The sequence below is a fragment of the Heterodontus francisci genome, chromosome 7 (genome assembly GCF_036365525.1).
Source record: "Heterodontus francisci isolate sHetFra1 chromosome 7, sHetFra1.hap1, whole genome shotgun sequence".
Lineage (NCBI taxonomy): Eukaryota > Metazoa > Chordata > Chondrichthyes > Heterodontiformes > Heterodontidae > Heterodontus > Heterodontus francisci.
In genome coordinates, this window is record NC_090377.1 from 68,362,024 (window position 1) to 68,384,563 (window position 22,540).

The 22,540-nt window shown below is 43.3% G+C and overlaps 1 protein-coding gene across 9 annotated transcripts in view; it reads left to right on the plus strand.

The window, feature by feature from the left end:
- Positions 1–22,540, plus strand: part of kalrna (kalirin RhoGEF kinase a) — a 980,827-nt gene that overhangs the window by 827,229 nt on the left and 131,058 nt on the right. For 7 of the 9 annotated variants that reach the window (XM_068035333.1, XM_068035338.1, XM_068035339.1 and 4 more), the window contains exons 37-38: positions 66–158; positions 3,990–4,117. In XM_068035333.1, coding sequence (XP_067891434.1) covers positions 66–158; positions 3,990–4,117 — 221 coding nt within the window. The remainder of the gene's footprint in view (positions 1–65; positions 159–3,989; positions 4,118–22,540) is intronic. The other 2 variants (XM_068035337.1, XM_068035340.1) reach the window with 1 other exon arrangement.

Below are 22,540 nucleotides of genomic sequence, written 5' to 3' on the forward strand. Positions count from 1 at the left end.
TTATTTTCCCTTTCCCTTTGTTGCTCTCACTCTTGGTAATGCTCCCTTCCTTTCTAATCCTGCAGTCCTCTTTGCATACTGCCCGTCAGAGCGCTTCTGAAATTCCCAGTGCTGCGGACCTTGTCAGTGCAATCGAAAAGCTGGTTAAAAGTAAACTGGTAAGTTTAGAGCTTCTAAAAAAAAATGGAATTATCATGCATCTTTCGTTTACTTGTCCTTAGCCACAAAAATTTGTTCTAGTTCCAGGGATATAGTTTACTACAGAGAATACGGTAGCCTTCACTCAGTAATAGCACTTTTGTCTTAAAGTTAGAAAATTGCAGGTTCAAACCCCATTCTAGAGGCATGAGCACATGATCCAGGTGGACATTTCAGTGCAGTATTGTTGATGTTCCATCTTTTAGATGACGCCTTGAACTGATGCCCTCTCAGATGGTCGTAAATTATCCCATTGTACTATTTGAAGAAGAGCAAGGAGATCTCCTTAATTCCTGGGTGACATTTGTCCTTCAGCCAATATCAGTAACACATGTTATCTGCTCATTTATCTCATTGCTTGCTGAACCATTCTCTGTTCAAATAAGCTGATGTGTTTCCCTACAACAGCGATTACACTTCAGAAAAGTATGTTATTGGCTGTGAAATGCTTTGGGACATCCTGAGGTCTGGAAGGACAATAAATAAGTGCAACTTTTTTTCTTCAATGTGTCTTTACAATGTGATTACCATGAATTGATGTTGGACAATAGATTGCACATGAATGGCAGGACTTCTGCAAAGGGGCTGGATTTTGTTTTGTCTAGTTGGTCGTCACTGTTTTAAGTTCAGTTCCTTTAGATTACAATTCTGCTGACTGAAGTTGTCATTTACTTGGCATGTAATGGAACAATAATGTGATTATTCAACTTTAACATGGGAACAGCTGAATGTTATGATGCTCACTGCATTACAGATAGTGTTGTTACTTGGACAGCAGGGTGGATAAAGTTTCTGTACTACCCACTTGAAATGAAACCATGGAGCAGGACAAGTGCGGTTCTCATTCTTTGAATCTTGCCTTCTGCCTGTGGACACTATTTTGAGCTACAGAATAATAGGCTGAACTACTGGTGACAAGAGCATTTTGAGATGACGACTGAAGAATATCGCACAAAACATGTTTTGGAATAGCATTAAAGAGTATACGGTTTAGTGCAGTTTGTCCTGCAGTGTATTGACATTCCATAAGCCTTGTAACAGCACTGTAATGATAAATGGGAAGATTTTGGAATGTGTAGCTGTGATTTAAGTTTCTTCACTACCACAGCTGCACTTCCTTCAACCTATATGTGTGATATGAAATCTAAAAAGGGCATAATGTCAAACCACAAATAAATGTACCTTGATCGAGGCAGATGATGTGTCAGTAATATCTGATTGATTAGTTCTAATGTTACTCAGTCTTGATGGAAATGAGTAAATCTATGATGGGGTTGGAGGTTCTCTTTTTCTGTAATCTTTCTGACTTTATTGCCTAGAAGTCATTGCTTAAACCCAATCCCTTTGTATCAATTAGTTACTTAATGTCAATAAGTAACAGAAATATAAGAATAACCATTATATTTATACATTTCAAGGCAGAAATTAAATTTTCAAGTCCTTGAACAGTGAACTACAGTTTGAGTGCCTCAACATTATTTGAAAAAGTATGAACATTTTAACTCATGATTAATTTCAGCATCTGCAAGTCTGGGAGTCCAACGAAAAAATTCTTTTGTATACTTACAAACTCTAGGATGGGGAGAAGACCTCTTTAGTACTTCTTTTCTTTTTGGGCCTCCTTATCTCGAGAGACAATGGATACGCGCCTGGAGGTGGTCAGTGGTTTGTGAAGCAGCGCCTGGAGTGGCTATAAAGGCCAATTCTGGAGTGACAGGCTCTTCCACAGGTGCTGCAGAGAAATTTGTTTGTTGGGGCTGTTGCACAGTTGGCTCTCCCCTTGCGCCTCTGTCTTTTTTCCTGCCAACTACTAAGTCTCTTCGACTCGCCACAATTTAGCCCTGTCTTTATGGCTGCCCGCCAGCTCTGGCGAATGCTGGCAACTGACTCCCACGACTTGTGATCAATGTCACACGATTTCATGTCGCGTTTGCAGACGTCTTTATAACGGAGACATGGACGGCCGGTGGGTCTGATACCAGTGGCGAGCTCGCTGTACAATGTGTCTTTGGGGATCCTGCCATCTTCCATGCGGCTCACATGGCCAAGCCATCTCAAGCGCCGCTGACTCAGTAGTGTGTATAAGCTGGGGATGTTGGCCGCTTCAAGGACTTCTGTGTTGGAGATATAGTCCTGCCACCTGATGCCAAGTATTCTCCGAAGGCAGTGAAGATGGAATGAATTGAGACGTCGCTCTTGGCTGGCATACGTTGTCCAGGCCTCGCTGCCGTAGAGCAAGGTACTGAGGACACAGGCCTGATACACTCGGACTTTTGTGTTCCGTGTCAGTGCGCCATTTTCCCACACTCTCTTGGCCAGTCTGAACATAGCAGTGGAAGCCTTACCCATGCGCTTGTTGATTTCTGCATCTAGAGACAGGTTACTGGTGATAGTTGAGCCTAGGTAGGTGAACTCTTGAACCACTTCCAGAGCGTGGTCGCCAATATTGATGGATGGAGCATTTCTGACATCCTGCCCCATGATGTTCGTTTTCTTGAGGCTGATGGTTAGGCCAAATTCATTGCAGGCAGACGCAAACCTGTCGATGAGACTCTGCAGGCATTCTTCAGTGTGAGATGTTAAAGCAGCATCGTCAGCAAAGAGGAGTTCTCTGATGAGGACTTTCCGTACTTTGGACTTCTTTAGTACTTAGTTGTTGCTATTTCTAACACATTTCATTGATGTAACTTGTGCTATGTTCTCTATTTACAAATTGCAATACCTATGCTCCTCTCTGCTGTGGCAGAAATGGCACTGTAGATCAAATTGAGTACAACTGTGTCCAACATGACTGTGCTCTGTTAAAGTCAGGCCTCTGGCGCAATCATGTTACCCTTAATGATGTACTTGATCTCTAAACCCAGGCACTTATTTAACAGTGGCAAAAAATTCCTCAGTTTACAGTGGAAAATTTTCAGCTTGAGAATTTCCTTTCCCCATTGAAATCTGGACTCTCAGGACATGTTACCAGTAGCACAAGCAACTGCTGCGACTGTCAGGGCAAATTTATTACCAAATCTATAGACTATAAATTTGAAAGAAAATGAACACTGTCATTAAGGAATGTGTCATAACTTAATTTGTGGACTTTCAAAACTCACTGTAGGATTCAGGCCATGGAGGTAATTCCAAACCCCATGAGGTCTTAAAGGCCTTTTTGACTTTAACAGTATAACTTTAACATATAACTGCGCAAGTGATGTCTTTTGTAATTTTTGATCTATTAAAAGTTGATATAGAAAAATCTAAAGCATTGTAAAAATACTCCTGAATTCATTGCATTGCTGACGTTCAAAAAGACTTTCCATTTTTGATTATGGTTTGCAAAATTTAAGCCTGTTAAAGCATTACTAGACTGTTCTTGTTTTAATTCTTACATCATAAAGGAGAGGGAATATATTATGCTTATATTGTAGTTACTTGGTAATTATGCTTCCCATTTGCAAGTGAGCATTATTTTGCCATCTATTTTCTTTCTTTGAACACACTTGTTAAAAAAGCTGTATTTGAATTAATTGTAAATGGTAATTATGGCAGAAGACTATGTTAGTGATGATTTTACAATGATAAATGGGTTCTATTAATTATTCTTTGATATATGCTGCGGTCCCTGCCTTGTAATTATACACCAGCAACCTCCCAGAAATTTGTGGGAGTAAACACTTTTGTGGAAATAGTTATATGAAAGCATCAGTGGAATAATTTGCAACATATACAGTTTTCATGTATATCATTTTTGCTTGCTTTTATTAAGAAAAAGAATGTTTCATAAGTCAACAATTATTTTCTAGACTCTGGAACCAGGCTGCTCTTTTCGAAGTAATTTGAAAGATCCCCTTAGTCCTGAGTCACTGAATTCTTCAATGTCACCTGGAGATCTTGATGAAGAAAAGCGGGCTAAAGCACTTAAAGGCAGAACGTAAGCTAAATTTTTCTATAAACTTATCAGTGAAATGGAACATGAAAATGGATTATAGTCAGTATATTCAGATTTACTAATTTGCTTGAAATGCTTTTATTACACCAGGTGCAGATCTGAGGAAAAGTTGGAGTTCTGAATTAAATAATCATAAATGTAATCATTGCAGTGCTGTGTACAGTCTTAGGTGTGCAGTGTATATTGGATATCAAACATATTCTATCAGAGCATTCTCACTGGTCATAAGTCCAGATAGTTGCAGAATGTCACAGATGATCAGTACATGGTCCAGAACTGAAAATTGTATTAAAATGTATTGGGTGGCATTTTTATTTAAATGAGAGGGCAGGAACGGGAGCAAGCAGTTGCTTAAACCCCCTCCCCCTCACCCCACCTCGGGTTCGCATGCTGGTTTCCCGACATGAAACCAGCACGTTCAAGTTTAAAAGGCTCTGCCAAGACCCAGAGGAGGCAACCCACCTAAGTTCGATAAATGGCCAGATAAACCTCTTAAAGAGCTTATTGTCAGCTTGTTAAGGGCCAGTTTTGAATTTTCTTTTGGAAGCATGAGATTCATCAGGATCTCACCCATGACTGGGAGGAGGAAGTGCAAACAAAGTGGGGAGTCAGTTAGAATGGTAAGACTCCAGCAAAAGGCTCCATTAAAGAGATGAGGTTTCTGCTTACGGGCCTCACAGGTTGATGAGAGGGGCATTCAGGATGATTGCATATTCCAGTAGAAAGGAAGGAAAGACATAACAGGAAATGAGATTAAGCTACTCCAAGATAGGATTGACTACCGAAGAGGAGCAGTATCTGCAGGAGCAGAGGCAGATCCCGAGGCAACAGGGGCACAACGTTCAGGAATGAGGGGCAGGAAGGCCACAAAAATGATACCCTCAGCAAAAGGTCTACCACTAAAGGAGAAGCTACCTGGACATGTTGGAGCATCAGTACCGCAGAAGGCTGTGCATGTCCAGACAGATGGTTACTGACTTGTGTGCCCTCACTGAGGGTCATCCAAGGGTTCGCAGGAATTGTCGCCATGAACTTCCAGTGGCTGTAAAAGTCACAGTGGTCTTGCGCCTTTTTGCAACCAGGTCCTTCCAAGCAGTGGCAGCAGACATTCGTGGCATCTCATAGGCGGCAGCACAGCATTGCATCATGGAGTAAGAGGTGCTCTGTTCAAGAGGGCAGGGGATCACATTAAATTTAAGGTGGATGGCGGCACTCAAGCTCAAAGGGCACTGGGATTTGCCTTTGTCACCAGATTCCCTCAGGTACAGAGGATCATTGATTGCATCCATGTAGCCATCAAGGCACTGACTGACCAGCCAGGGAGATTCCTCAACAAGAAGGGATTCCACTCCTTGAATGTTCAGCTGATATGCGACCACAGCAAGCACTTTATGCAGGTATGTGCACAGTATCCTGGAAGCTGCCATGACACCTTCATCCTTCGGCAATCACAGGTGCCTCAGCTCTTCATGGAGCAATTGGAAATCCGTGGATGGCTCTTAGTGGAGAAGGTTTAACCCGTGAGGAAATGGGTGATGACTCCAGTGCGTAACCCTGCCGTGGAGGCTAAGACGCACTACAACCCAATGTCACCTGAGCACCAGGGTCATCACTGAGCAGGCCATCAGCCTCCTGAAGATGAGGTTCCGGTGCCTTGACCGGTCAGTGACATCATCCAGTACACTCCCTCAAGGGTGTCATGTATTGTGGTGGTCTGTTGCGCACTTCAGAACATGACCCTCCAGGGGGTGAGGACCTGGAAGAGGGAGAAGCACTGGAACAGCTCCTCGGAGGAGGAAGAGGATGAGAAAGAGAAGGAGGAAGCCGGGGACAAGGAGGCTGAAGGAGAAGAGAATGGTCACCATGCTTTGCAGGGATGTCGCCTTAGTAGGCTCAGGAGGTAGAGCACCTTACTGGATGGCAGGATTGCTAAGGCCACTCCAATCCACACAGGTTTCACCTGAGCGATACTCAATCTGCAGGACAGGAGCGGAGATTCTCCTTCATCTGAGTGACCGCCAGCATCCGTTAAGAACAAAGGTCAGCAACCTTCCAATAGTACAAACACTGCAAGACTCCAGAGTCTCCACTTGACACACTCTTCCCCAATGCACTCCTTTGCTAACCCTTATTTTCCATTCCCCTGTCTTTTGCCATGATGAGATAAAAACACACAAGTCTGCCTTCGTGCAACAACATGCCCAGTGCTTTATTGAATTACAGTTTTATATTATTTATAAGAGAAACAGCGAAGTGACCCACAATGTGACATCACAGATGCAGTGGCTGGTGTTCATGGCCACTCATTCGAACTGTTGCCCCTGTGGCTGAGGATGAGGTGGAGGCAGACTGCTCGCTAGTGCCTGTCTGGGACTCAGATGCCCCTGGCAGTCGGCCTCGTTGTGGAGGTGCTGGGAGAGCACCTTCAATGGCTGCTGCACCGGCATCATTTCAGGAGCGGCCTCTGTCATAGGGTGTAACTCTACCCATGCTTCGTCTATCGGAGGGGCCATGGAGGTGGATGATGATGACAGGGCCCTGTGAGGGGTGGCCCCCTCATCATCTGTTGCCAGCTCAGCCCTCTCTGGGCATTCTTGATTGTGAGAGGGAAACACAAGCTGGTGTGGAGCTGGCATCTATTCCATGCTTTTTTTTTTATTCGTTTGTGGGACATGGACGTCGCTGGCTAGGACAGCATTTATTGCCCATCCCTAATTGCCTTTTGAGAAGGTGGTGGTGAGCGGCCTTCTTGAACCGCTGCAGTCCGTGTGTGGTAGGTACACCCACAGTGCTGTTAGGAAGGGAGTTCTAGGATTTTGACCCAGCGACAGTGAAGGAATGGTGATATAGTTCCAAGTCAGGATGGTGTGTGCCTTGGAGGGGAATTTGCAGCTGGTGGTGTTGCCATGTATCTGCTGCCCTTGTCCTTCTCATTGGTAGAGGTCGCGGGTTTGGAAGGTGCAGTCTAAGGAGCCTTGGTATGTTGCTGCAGTGCATTTTGTAGATGGTACACACTGCTGCCACTGTGCAATGGTGGTGGAGGGAGTGAATGTTTGTGGATGGGGTGCCAATCAAGCAGGCTGCTTTGTCCTGGATAAGGCCGAGCTTCTTGAATATTATTGGAGCTGCACCCATCCAGGCAATTGGAGAGTATTCCATCACACTCCTGACTTGTGCCTTGCAGATTGTGGACAGGCTTTGGGGAGTCAGAAGGTGAGTTAGTTGCCGTAGAATTCCTAGCCTCTGACCTGCTCTTGTAGCCATGTAATTTATATGTCTACTCCAGTTCAGTTTCTGGTCAGTGGTACTCCCAGGATGTTGATAGTGGGGGATTCAGCGATCGTAATGCCATTGAATGTGAAGGGGAGATGGTTAGATTCTCTCTTGTTGGAGATAGTCATTGCCTGGCACTTCTGTGGTGCGAATGTAACTTGCCACTTATTAGCCCAAGCCTGGATATTATCCAGGTCTTGCTGCATTTCTACACTGACTGCTTCAGTACCTGAGGAGTTGTGAATGGTGCTGAACATTGTGCAATCTTCAGCGAACATCCCCACTTCTGATCTTGTGATTGAAGGAAGTCACTGATTAAGCGGTTGAAGATGGTTGGGCCTAGGGCACAACCCTGAGGAACCCCTGCAGTGATGTCCTGGAGCTGAGATGATTGACCTCCAACAACCACGACCATCCTCTTTTGCGCTAGGTATGACTCCAACCAGTGGAGAGGTTTCCCCCAATTCCCATTGACTCCAGTTTTGCCAGGGCTCCTTAATGCCATACTCGGTCAAATGCTGCCTTGATGTCAAGGACAGTCACTGTCACCTTACCTCGAGTTCAGCTTGTTTGTCTATGTTTGAACCAAGGCTGTAATGAGATCAGGAACTGAGTGGCCCTGGCAGAACCCAAGCTGAGCGTCGCTAAGCAGGTTATTGCAAAGCAAGTGCCGCTTGATAGCACTGTCGACGACACCTTCCATCACTTTACTGGTGATTGAGAGTAGACTGATAGGGCAGTAATTGGCCAGGTTGGATTTGTCCTGCTCTTTGTACACAGGACATACTTGGGCAATTTTCCACATTGTCAGGTAGATGCCAGTGTTGTAACTGTACTGGAACAGCTTGGCTGGGGGCATGGCAAGTTCTGGAGCACAGGTCTTCAGTACTATTGCCAGAATGTTGAATGTTTGTTGCACCATTTGTGTCACTGACCAATAAATGCTACAGATTGCAGCATGCATTCTGTACATGTCAGTGTGCTGTTCCTGCATCCACTCTAGGTGATGCTGCATATGGCTCTGCATGAGGTTGGCCATTCTCTTAATGGAGGAGCTCATGCGCTCAAAGCACTGAGACATTGTGGAACACATGAGATAAATGGACTCCTCCATTCTCACCCCATGAGACTGCAGTGCCTCAGGTAACTCTGACATGTGTGCACACATCTCATGCTGGCTCTCCAGGTTGAGCCACCTGTTTCATGACTACCTAGGTACTGTATCTCCACCCTGCTGAGCAGGGCAGTGCCTGTCCTCCATCCTCCGAGGGGGACTGGCCACAGCCGACTCTGCCTTCCCCGTATCCTCCTGCTCTGAAGTGATGTGTGCTTCGCCCTGTGCCGCTGTCTCTAATAGCGCATGAGGGCCAACTGAGGTTCAAGTATTTGCACTAATGGAGGGTGCGCAAGAAATATGTGGGTGCAGGCTCCAAGGTGTCTAGCCCCCTCTGACTCCTCCAAAACAGGTTGGCGGTGTCCTGGCTCCTCCTCCTCTGCAGTTGGCCCTGTGGAAGACGTAACAGAAGGTTATTATGAGAAATCGGTACAATGATCAGATGCTTCAGCTGCACGAAACAATGAGATAACAACTTAGGCATTGACAGCTCATTGCATGGGGAGGTTGCCATCCATCCCCTGAACCTGAGGATGTTGAGATATTTTCACCCTGTCTTTGTTAGACTTCCCTTTCTCCGTCTCCAATGTCAGGGTGATTTGCCACTCTGACAAGATCAAGAACCAGCTCCTCGAAATGCATCATAAGAACATACAAATTAGGAGCAGGAGTCGGCCACTCAGCCCCACCAGCCTGCTCCGCCATTCAATAAGATCATGGCTGATCTGATTGTAACCTCGACTCAACACTCCTGCCTACACCCGATAACCTCTCAACTGCTTGCTTATCAAGAATCTATCTACATCTGCTTTACAAATATTTAAAGACTCTGCTTCCACTGCCTTTTGAGGAAGAGAGTTCCAAAGACTCACGAGCCTCAGAGAAAAAATTTCTCTTCATCTCTGTCTTAAATGGGTGACCACTTATTTTTAAATCGTGACCTCTAGATTCTCCCACAAGGGGAAACATCCTTTCCACATCCACATTATCAAGACCCCTTAGGATCTTCTATATTTCAATCAAGTTGCCTCTTACTCTCCGAAACTCCAGTGGATACAAGCCTAGCCTGTCCAACCTTTCCACATAAGACAACACACCCATTCCAGGTATTCGTCTCATAAACCTTCTCTGAACGGCTTCCAACACATTTACATCCCTCCTTAAATAAGGAGACCAATACTGTACACAGTACTCCAAATATGGTCTCACCAAAGCCCTGTATAACTAAAGCATAACCTCCCTACTTTTGTATTCAATTCCCCTCAAAATAAACGATAACATTCTATTAGCTTTCCAAATTACTTGCTGAACCTGCATACTAACCTTTTGCAATTCATGCACTAGGACACCCAGATCCTTCTGCATCTCAGAGCTCTGCAATCTTTCATCATTTAGATAGTATGGTTCTTTTTTTATCCTTCCTACTAAAATGAACAACTTCACATTTTCCCACATTATACTCCATTTGCCAGATCTTTGCATACTCACTTAACCTATCTATATCCCTTTGTAGCCTCCATATTTCCTTTTCGCAACCTACTTTCCTACCTATCTTTGTGTCATCAGCAAATTTAGCAACCATACCTTCAGTTCCTTCACCCAAGTAATTTATATAAATTGTAAAAAGTTGACGCCCCAGCACTGATCCCTGCGGCACACCATTCGTTACATCTTGCCAACCAGAAAATGACCCATTTATGCCTACTCTCTTTTTCCTGTTAGCTAGCCAATCTTCTATCCATGCCAATATGTTATCCTCTATACCATGAGCTTTTATTTTCTGCAATAACCTTTGATGTGGTATCTTGTCAAATGCCATCTGGAAATCTAAGTACCGTACATCCACTGGTTCACCTTTATCCACAGGACATGTTACTTCTTCAAAGAACTCCAATAAACTGGTTAAACATAATTCCCTTTCACAAAACCATGATAACTTTGCCTGATTACCTTGAATTTTTCTTAGTGCCCTGCTGTAACATCGTTGATAATATCTTCTAACATTTTCCCTAAGACAGATGTTAAGCTAACTGGCCTGTAGTTTCCTGCTTTCTCCCTCCTTTTTAAATAAAGGAGTTACATTCGCTATTTTCCAATCTAATGAAACCTTCCCTGAATCTAGGGAATTTTGGAAAATTAAAACCAACACATCAACTAACTCACGAGCCACTTCTTTTAGGACTCTAGGATGAAGTCCATCAGGACCCGGGGACTTGTCAGCCTGCAGCTCCAATAATTTGCTCAGTTTTGCTCAGTGATGCGAGCTCGCGGACCTCACCGTCCAAGCATGTCCTCTCACTCTTCCTGGCATTGTTCTCTCATTTGGATTGCGAGGTGCAAAATTATACTGTTAGGACAATGCCTCTCTCTCTCACCAATTGAAGCTTTTCATTCGCGTAGGATGTTGCAGACTTCCCCATAGCCCATTGTCCAACAGGTCTCAGATAATGAACTATGTTTATGGGTCATCAATGATGCTGAGCACACATCTCTGTCATGATCAGGAGAACTCTATGCGCCAGCTCTTATGCATTCTGGTAGCTGTTGACCAGGCAGCATGCCATCTGGGTCTATCTTTGGACCCACCTTTCCAGACCCAAGAAGGTCATTGAAACATTTGCTGCAGTGGACCCCGTTCCTACTCGCCACTTCTCTGCTGCTGGCCTCATGAGCCACTTCCAGCCATGCGTTTTTGGTCAGCTTTGCAGGCTTTCTATTGTCACAGAATCACAGAATCGTTACAGCGCAGAAGGAGGCCATTCGGCCCATCGTGTCCGCACCGGCTCTCTGAAAGAGCAACTCCCTCAGTTCCATTCCCCTGCCTTCTCCTCATTTTTTCTTTTTTTTGTTCTTTTAGTGATCCTGTGGCCCCGTACAGTGACCCTGCAACCCTATGACCCCCTTGGCCCTGCAATCCCTAACACCAACCCTCTGATTCCTTAAAGTGGTCCAGTGATCTGACCCTATGACCCTTGGCATACATTTCCTATAGCATCCCTATAACATCGACAGGAGAGCAATGCTGCAGAGAGAGGTTAAAACTCCTCAAGCCTCATTTCCTGTCAAGATGAAAACCTCACAAGCATCATTTACCAATCAGAGTGAGTGTGCTGGTAACATCTATAATTGAGCATTGGCAAGGAAAGAGCTGCTTCAACCTCTTGAGTCCACATCCTGTGCTATGTAGCAACTCCAGGATGCTTCTCATATCCTGGATAATCATATGTGCAGGAAGTGTTGTCAGTTGCAGCAGCTTGAGATCCGGGTTTCGGAACTGGAGCAGCAGCTGGTGACACTGCAGTGCATCCATGAGGATGAGAGCTTTGTGGATAGCTTTTAGGTGTGGTCACCCCGGTGCTTAAGAGTATGCTGGGAGAGAGAGACTGGGTGACCGCCAGACAGTAGAGAATAAACAGGCAGTTAGTGCAGGAGACCCCTGACTGCATCTCACTCTCCAACAGATATTCAATTCTGAATACTGGGGAGTGCAGCCAGAGCCAAGGACATGGCACCATGGGTGGCTCAGCTGCACAGGGGGGCACAAGGAAAACCGGAAGAGCGGTCGCGATAGAAGATTCAATATACAGGGGAACAGACAAGCGTTTCTGTGTCTGCAGACATGAATCCAGGATGGTGTGTTGCCTCCCTGGTGCCAGTGTTAAGGATGTCACTGGGCGGTTACAGAGCATCCTGAGTGGAGAGGGTGAACAGCCAGCAGTCGTGGTCCACACATTGGTACCAACGACATAGGTAGGAAGATGGATGTGATCCTGCAGAAAGAGTTTACTGAGCTAGGTAAGAAATTAGCAAGCAGGACCTCAAAAGTAGTAATCTCCAGATTACTCCCAGTGCCACGCGCATGTGAGTACAGGATAAGAAGGATAAGACAAATTAATGCGTGGCTGGAAAGATGGTGCAGGAGGGAGGACTTTAGATTCCTGGGACATTGGGACCGACTCTGGGGGAGATGGGACTTGTAAGGCCAGATGGGTTACACCTGAACAGAGTTCCTTGCGGGACGTTTTGGTGGTGCTGATGGGGAGGGTTTATCTTGTTTCACTGGGAGATGGGGACCTGAGGGTAGACAAAATCAGAAATGAAAATGGAAGATAGAAAATTACTGGATGAGTCTGGAAGGCAGAGGAAACAAACGTTAGAAAATCTAAAAACAGAGTTTGGCAGTGGTCAAGGGTATCTACTTCAATGCAAGGAGTATAGCAAATAGAGCAGATGAACTGAGGGTACAGATAGACATGTGGCAGTATGATGATCATAGCTATTACAGAAACATGGCTTAAGGAAGGACAGGAACAGTAGCTCAACATTCCTTGTTAGAGTTTTCAGACACGATAGGGAGAGGGATAAGAAAGAAGGGGGAGTGGCAATTTTGGTCAAAGAAACAATTACAGCTGTGAGGAGGGATGATACGTTGGAAGGTTCATCAAATGAGGCCATTTGGATTGAGCTAAGGAACAAAAAAGGGGCAATCACAATGTTGGGAGTGTACTATAGACTCCCAAACAGTCAGAGAGAGATAGGGAGATAGAAGTGCAGATATGCAGGCAAATCCCTGAGAAGTGCAAAAACAATAGGGCAGTAATAGTTGGAGATTTTAGCTACCCCAATATTAACTGGGATAGTTTTAGTGTGAAAAGAATTGAGGGAGCAGAATTCTTGAGGTGCATTCAGGAGAACTTTTTGGCCAGTATGTAGCAAGTCCAACAAGAGAGAGTGCAGTTTTAAACTTAGTTTTAGGAAATGACGATGGGCAGGTAGGAGGAGTGGCAGTGGAAGAGCATTTTGCTGGTAGTGATCATAATTATGGAAAAGGACAAGGATAGAACAGGAGTTAGAGTTCTCAATTGGGGCAAGGCCAATTTTATTAAGCTGAGGAGTGATTCAGCGAAAGTGGACTGGAAACAGCTACTTGAAGTTAAATCAGTGTCTAAGCAATAGGAGGCATTCAAAGGGGAGATTCAAGGGATTCAGAGTAAACATGTTCCCACAAACAAAAAGGGTTGGACAGCCAAATCTAAAGCCCCAGGGATGTAAGGAGCTTATGGGTAAGATAAGGCAGAAAAGGAAAGTTTATGTCTGACACCCAGAACTTAATACTACTGAAAGCCGAGAGGAGTATAGAAAGTGGAGGGGTGAAATCAAAAAAGAAATTAGGAAAACTAAGAGAGGGCATGAAAGAATATTGGCAAGCAAAATCAAGGTGAACCCAAAGATGTTTTATCAATACATTAAGAGTAAGAGGATAACTAAGGAATGAGTAGGGCCCATAAAAGACTAAAAAGGTAGCCTCTGTGTAGGGGCGGAAGATGTTGGTATTGTTCTTAATGAATTCTTTGCGTCTGTCTTCACAAAAGAGAGGGACAATGCAGATATTGTAGTTAAGGAAGAGGGGTGTGAAGTATTGCACGTGATAAACATAGGGAAAGAGGAAGTATTAATGAGATTAGCATCCTTGAAAGTTGATAAATCACCAGGACCGGATGAAATGTACCCCAGGCTGTTAAAAGAAGCAAGAAAGGAAATAGCAGAAGGTCTGACCATCATTTTCCAGTCCTCACTGGATACAGGTGTGGTGCCGGAGGATTGGAGGACTGCTAGCATTGTACCTCTGTTTAAAAAGGGAGCGAGGGATAGACCGAATAATTACAGGCCAGTCCGTCTAACCTCAGTAGTGGGCAAATTATTGGAATCAATTCTGAGAGACAGGATAAACTGTCACTGAGAAAGGCACAGGTTAATCAAGGATCGTCAGCATGGATTTGTTAAGGGAAGATCTTGCCTGACCAACTTGATCGAATTTTTTGAAGAGGTAACAAGGAAGATTGATGAGGGTAGTGCAGTTGATGTGGTCTACATGGATTTTAGCAAGGTTTTTGACACGGTCTCACATGGCAGACTGGTTTAAAAAATAAAAGCCCATGGGATCAAGGGAAACGTGGCAAGGTGGATACAAAATTGGCTCAGTGGCAGGAAACAAAGGGTAACCGTTGACGGGGGACTTTTAAGACTGGAGGGCTGTTTCCAGTGGTGTTCTGCAGGGCTCAGTACTGGGTCCCCTGCTTTTTTTGGTATATATTAATGACTTGGACGTAAACGTAGGGGGCATAATCAAGAAGTTTGCAGATGACACAAAGATAGGCCATATGGTAGATAGCGAGGAGGATAGCTGTAGGCTGCAGAAAGATAGCGATGGACTGGTCAAGTGGAATTCAACCTGGAGAAGTGTGAGGTGATGCATTTGGGAAGGTCAAACGAAGTAAAGGAATACACGATTAATGGGAGAATAGTGAGAGGTGCAGAGGAAGTGAGGGACCTTGGAGTGAATGTCCCCAGATCCCTGAAGGTAGCAGGACAGGTTGATAAGTTGGTTAAGAAGGCATATGGAATCCTTTCCTTTATTAGCCGAGGTATAGAATATAAGAGTAGGAAAGTTAGGTTGGAACTATATAAAACATTAGTTAGGCCACAACTGGATAACTGTGTGCAGTTCTGGTCACCTCGTTACAGAAGGGATGTAATTGCACTAGAGAGAGTACAGAGGAGATTTACGAGGATGTTGCCATGACTGGAAAAATGCAGCTATGAGGAAAGATTGGGGGGATAGGCTAGGGTTTTTGTCCTTGGAAAAGAGGAGGCTGAGGAGAGATCTGATTGAAATGTACAAAATTGTAGAGGGGCCTGAATAGAGTGGATGTGAAGGGACTATTTACCTTAGCAGAGAGGTCAGTAACTAGGGGGCATAGATTTAAAGTGTTTAGTAGAAAGATTATAGGGGAGATGAGGAAAACTGTTTTCACCCAGAGGGTGATGGAGGTCTGGAACTCACTGCCTGAAAGTGTAGTAGAGGCAGAAACCCTCAACATATTTAAAAGGTGTCTGGATTTGCACCTCAAGTGCCGTAACCTGCAGGGCTACGGACCAAAGGCTGGAAGGTGGGATTAGACTGGGTGGCTCTTTCTATGCCCAGCACAGACACGATGGGCCAAGTGGCCTCTTTCTATGCTGTAAACTTTCTATGAATCTAAGGAACAGGATGCTTCTCCATGCTGTGACCACCTCCAGCAGCACCTCAAGTGAGGCATCAGAAAAATGGGGGGCTGCCCTGGCACAGGGACCCTCCCTACCCACTGCTCTCTGCTCAGCTTAACCATCTGTCCTTGAGAGGAACAACAGCCATAGCAATGGCTGCCGTTCACTCTTTAAATCGGGCCCGCTGCTCCCTGTGTCCTGCCTCCTTCCCACGTCCGTTAATTGGGTAATTCTTTTGCCAATTAAAGGTGCAATGCATGTGCATTGCGACACGGTGCAGTGTTGGGACCAGGAAGTGAATGCAACATCGGTGTCCTGACCACGGAATGGAATTCCTGCCCATTGGCTCAGATGCAGTCTCACTTTTTTAATTTGTTGGTTTCGTGGATTTGAAATATTTTCTGTATAGGAGTTGTGTTATCAGATGTTTACTTCCATTTTTGGCATCCAACCTTGAATTAACTTAGCAGTTCAAACTTTGCAGAGTGCATTCAAATACTGCCTTTAGTAGGAGATAGTTTTTAACTATTACTTTTATAATGTCACCAGCTTTAAGAATGAATTTCAATAGTAAGCACAGCATTATTATTGTATAATTAGGAATTGAATCACAGCAGTGTTACACACAACCTGGTCTGTAGTCATTGAGGATTTGGTTGTAAAGTACTTGTGTAAGTGGCCAAATTTTGCACTACTTGGTTCGCAATTTGATTTCTATCTCAACGCTACATACAAATATACAAAATTGACAGGCAGGGAAAGACCAACTGGCCCATCAAGCCTGCCCCACACTCATGGTGAACTGATCATACTTGTTTCATGGGGTAATCAAAATATTCACATTGCAGCTTGATAAGAAGAGAAGCCTGAACTGAAAGGCATTTCACCTCTAAGGGTTGCACTCCAATAACGTTTTATAAATTTTGAAAACCATGTCCCCAATTTATTGGTATCAACATATTAAATATCATTCCTCTTGTTCCTGTGTCTTACACAATGGAAAACAGAAGAGATCCCAACATAATTCCTGGAGTATATCTTTACCCACATCATTCTTCGCTTTCTGGCTCCAGATGCATTTATCCATTTTCTTTTAAGATCATGTACCTCAATCTTTGAACACAAAAACACAAGAGCAGGAGTAGACAATATGGCCCATCCAGCATGCTGCGCCATTCAATACAAACATGGCTGATCTTAGGTTTAAACTCCACTTTCCCACAGGCTTGCCATATCCCTTGATTCACTGAGAGACCAAAAATCTGTCTATCCCAGCCTTAAATATATTCAATGATGGAGCATCCACAACCCTCTGGGGTAGAGAATTCCAAAGATTCACAACCCTTTGAGTGTAGTAATTTCTGCTCATCTCAGTCCTAAATGATTGGCCCCTTATCCTGAGACTGTGCCCCATGTTTTAGATTCTCTGACCAGCGGAAACAAACTCTCAGTTTCTACCCTATCCTGCCCCTTCAGAAGCTTGTATGTTTCAATGAGATCGCCTCTCATTCTTCTAAACTCCAGAGAATATAGGCCCAGTTTACTCAGCCTTTCATCACAAAACAACCCCCTCATACCAGGGACCAATTTAGTGAACCTTCTCTGTAGCACATCCAATGCAAGTATCCTTTCTTAAATGTGGAGACCAAAACTGCACAAAGTCCTGTGGTCTCACCAAAACCCTGTACAATTGTAACAAAACTTCTTTATTCCTGTACTCCAATCCTGTTGCAAAAAAAGCCAACATACCATTTGCCTCCCTAATTGCTTGCTATCCCGGCATGCTAACTTTCTGCATTCCTTGTACAAGTACACCCAAGTCTCTTTGAACATCAACACTGACAAGTTTCACACCTTTTAAAAAATACTCTGCTTTTCTATTCTTGTGACCAAAGTGAATAACTTCACACTTCCCTACATTATACTCCTTCTGCCATCTTGTTGCCCACTCACTTAACCTGTCTATATGTTGTTGCAGCCTCTCTATATCCTCCCCACAGCTTACCTTTCCATCTACCTCTGTATCATCAGCAAACCTAGATACACTACTTTCTGCCTCTTCATCTAAGTCATTAATACAGATTGTAAATAGCTGAGGCCCCAGCACTGATCCTTACGGCACTTCACTATTCACTGCCTGCCAACTTGAAAATGCCCTGATTCTGCCCACTCTTTGCTTCCTGTCTGTTAAACAATCCTCTATCCATGCTAATATATTATCCCCAACTCCATGGGCCCTTATCTTGCCTTTTAATATTTTGTGTGGCACCTTATCAAATGCCTTTTGGAAATCCAGGTATAGTACATCTACTGGTTCCCTTTTATCTACACTACTAGTTACATCCTCAAAAAATTCTAATAAATTTGTCAAACAGGATTTCCCCTTGGTAAAACCATGTTGACTTTGTAACAAGTCTCTTATGTACTACCTTATCACACCCCTTCAGAAAATTCATATATATATATAGACTCAAATGCATTTCCTTTATTTGTACACTCAAAAATTGAGTTCCTCAAAATATTATATTAAATTAGTTGAGTATAATCTCCATGCTGACTGTCCATGATTAGCCCATATTGTTTTAAGTTTTCACTAATTTCACTCCATGTGACTTGCAATTCATCCACAACTGAAGCAAGGCTGCCTAAGTTCTAACTCTCTCAGTTATCCCATTCTTCTTTCGTAAACAGGGATATAACATTTACTATCTGCCAGTCCTTTGGTATAATTTCTGTTTTCAAAATTCTTTGGAAAATTATGGTTAATATCTTGTTTATCTCTTGCCCAATGTTCAGTTTTCTGAGATGCATATACTTTGGGGCTGATGACTTTTTAAAATTTTTATTTTATTTTAGTCTCTAACTTTTTAATGCACTTTTTGATTCTTAATGGGATGATAGATAGAAGAAGAAGAATAGAAGGAATTTGATAAGATTTGACAAACAGTATCTAAAATTAAGATGCATGGAATTGGAAGAATTTTGTGGCATGGATACAAATTTGATTGGGAAGGAGGAGGGAGGGAGTTAAGGTAAAAAAAAAAAGATGGGGGCTGATTTTCCTTTTGGAGCTAGTGCAGTGCACCTGCTGCTGTTCCAGAAGGTTCAGATTTTCTGACTTAGACCATAAAAATAGTCTTTTGACTGCCGCTAGGGAACGGAGAGGCAATCATTTATTTTACCAGTCTTAAATAATAATCTACTTCCATTCAGCTTTTGGTAACCACAGAGGAGATCCAGTCATTGAAGGGTTTTGGCCCAAGCCCCATCACTAGGTTTCTTGGGTTAGCCCTTTGTTTCAGCAACCCACTAATTGTTAGGACCTCCACAGACAAAGTTGGAGAAAAATGAGGTGGGAGGTGGGTATAGCCTCTAGCCCCTCTGCCTCATTAATATTATTATGCTGGGCCTGTGCCGACATCATTGCTAGTTCAAAATCCTGGAATTCCCTCCGCAGTTGTACTGTGGGAATACCTTCACCACTGCAACGATTCAAGAACGTTCAACACCTTCTCAAGGAAAAGTAAAGATGAGCAATAAATGCTGCCATTGCTAATGACACGGACATCCCGAGAATAAATATTTTTTTAAAAAACATTGCAGGTCATCAAATAGGTTTTGGAAGCTCATGGCGGCTGTTCACTAACTTACCTTCTATAACTGGAGCTATCTTCCACTTGTATGAACCTGTCTAGCTCTCTCTTGAATGCTGGCTTGATTGCAAACTGGCACTTGCCACAGGCTGGTAGCACACGCACCATCAAATTTTGGATAAGAGGCTTTCATAGGCCATCACAATGCCAAGTTGTACAAAGCAAATGTACAGTCCAAAAGTTCAGATTTCTGGGATAGAGCTGAAGCAGAGTAATCAGACCTATGATTACTTTTGAAGTCCACAGGCAGCCTGAAATTTCTGTCCTCTTGAATGGTGTGACTAATAAAGTAATTTTCAGAGTTCGCTATACCAATGCTCTTTAATATAAATATATATCAATGAGGTCCCTCCTTTGATCATCTTCTCTCATGACTTCAGAGTTATTTTCTCTAATTTTTCCTGAAAGCTTCACTCCTTTACATTTGGGAAATGATTGTTGCTCTTCTCTGTACCCTTGTCAATATATGTACTTGAAGTGTGGTCTAATCAGTATGTTGTAAAGCCTCAGCTTAGCCTTTGTAGATTTCCACACCACTGTTTTAACTATGTAGCTAGCATTATATTTTCTTTTTTAAAATGTTTCACAATATTATCTCAACACTGAAACTGATGAGTCTGCCACTTTCAAAGTATTGATGCTAATTCTCTCCTCCTCATGGATCACCTTTGTTGTTCAGTTGTTTTACCAATATACCATACTTTGCACTTCAATATTAAATTTCATGTGTATTCCCAGTTATATATACACAACAGAATTCTTTAGTCAAAATCTTAACTGCATCCTCTATTCCTGTTGCAGTTCTATTTTAGCTTAAAATTGTTTTCTATATCCAAATTATTTAATCTAAGTAGAAAACAAAAAGTTCCAAGACTGCAGTTGTTCAGTTTAAACTCGCCCCCTTCCTTTCCCTAGTCTGACACTACATCACAAGTACTCTTTTACCTTTTTTTATTATCCAATTTCTTATCCAGGTCCAGATTCTGCCTTGGATTTCCATTGATTTTAGCTTTAAGAATGGTCTTCTCTGTAGGATTTTGTCATCTAAATAAACTAACCTACAGGGATTTCTACCATTTATTTTGCTGCAAAAGAATTTTGTAACTATCTTCAAATTAATAATGACTGTTATACATAGAAGGGGCATCATGGAAACCAGCCATGTGGCTCAACCAGTCCATGTCGACATTTACCCGACATGCGATTAAATAGTATAAATCATATTTACCCACCCTTTTCCCATATCCCTTCACCCACTTTCCTTCATCCACTGACATAATCTAATTTTAAATGTTGAGATAGTTTCTGCTTTAACAACTAACACTGGAAGTGGATTCCACAGCCTCACAACTGTCCTTGTGAAAACATTTCTCCTGCACTTTATTCTAAAACTCTTACATGTATTGTGCTACTATTTGCCTTGTGCCACCCTTTCTAATTTTAAACACTTCTATTATATTGCCCCACAATCTGCATTGTTCCAATGAAAAAGGACTCAGTTTTTCAAGTCTTTCTTTGTATTTGTGTTTCCTCATACCAGACAGAATCTGAGTGAATCTGTGTTACACCCTCTCTATAGCCTCAATATCCTTCCTATAGTGTGCAGATGGTACTTTAACTGAGGTCTTATTAAGGTTTTATATAGAAACGCCATTACCTATTGGATTTTATTTTCAGAATATATTGAGATAAAATCTAGAATTCTATTAGCTTTCTTTACAGCATTATCAATCTGAGCTGCTGCCTTTAATGTTCTGGGAACATGTACACTCAAGTCCTCTTTGTTCCACGACATGTACTTTTGATGTGGCAGTAATGATAAATATCATTTTCAAAAACTTGGGGCAGGATTTTTAGCCCCTAATGGGGTTGAGTGCGGAGCTGGGAGGGCATGAAAATTTATTGTGCCTTCTGGCATGTTAGTTTGCTGACTCCATCTGGCCCAGGGTAATTTTCCCGGAGGTAGGAATGGGGGGTGGGGGGATGGGGGAGTGGGCGGCAGGACTACCCGCCTGCAAATGGTGGTTAGCCAAATAACAGGATTTAAAGGCCAATTAAAGCCTATTGTCAGTTGGCCTCTAGGTCCCCGGAGGCGTCAGGAACAAGGCCAGTTGCCTAGAGGCGGCCTCCCGGTGGCAGACTGGGGTAAGGGCCAGCACTTCAGGCAGGCTTTGAGGCCCCTCCACTCCCCACCCACCTCCAGCCAACCTGGTCACAGCTACGGCTGCAGGCCACCCTATGGAGTGATTCCCCCTCCACAAAGGTTTTTGATTTGATTTTGATTTAAAAATTTTAAAAGTTGCAGCAAGGGCACCTCCATCTTGAGACACCTTCTCTCTCTCTCTTACCTGAAAAAACAGCCTGCTGCTTCTTCAGTGCTGGAGGGCCTCCTATTGGCCTTCCAGCTTCGTGAGCCTACCCGCTGTCCTTAATTGGACACTGAGCCTGTCGTCTGGGCACTAATTGACCAATTCGTGGAAAATCACTGCTGGGTATCTGTTCCCCCCACAGTATGGGGTTGTGACCCATTTGACGCTGACATCAGGGTCCTACAGCCCGTGGGGTAAATCCTGCCTTTGTTTCCAATACAGGCTTTAATAAATGTAACATTCGAATACTAATTGCAACATAACTAACGTATGATACAAATTACTCTTTATTGCCATTTGCCCTTTAGTTCACTTGAAACATATTCTTTCCTGTAGATTTCTGTCCCTGGCAGCTTGTTATTGTCTATATTTTGCATCCTTATTATTTGCTGATCCATTTGAGCATGTCTGGAATAGTTACCCATGTTTCTATAATCAGTATTTTTATTGATGAATTGTCTTGTATATTTGAAGATTTAAATGTTAAGACTTACATGCTGCATCTGCTGGCAGCCTGGGGACTCCCCCAAAGCTGTAGGTTTTGAGACACCTTAAGTTGACTCTAATCCGAGCTATACTTTTATGTTATTTTCAATTATTAATCTAAATTACTAAGAATTGGAGCAGGTTACCCAAGTCTCTTACTTGACAAATTGTGTTCGGCCTGGAAGTATCAATGGAACTAACAGAAAATAAATATTTTTTGAAAACATATCTTCGTGAATATTGGAAGTCAGCAAAAATCTTTCAAATTCTTTCAAGATTTTTAAGGTCTCCTACATTGGTGAGACTAAACGCAGACTGGGTGACCACTTTGCGAGACACCTCTGTTCAGTCTGCAAGCATGACCCCAGGTTTCCAGGCATCAGTCATTTTAATTCTGCACCTTTCTCCCACTCTGACCTTTTTGTCCTTCGTCTGCTGCAGCGTTCCAATGAAGCTCAACGCA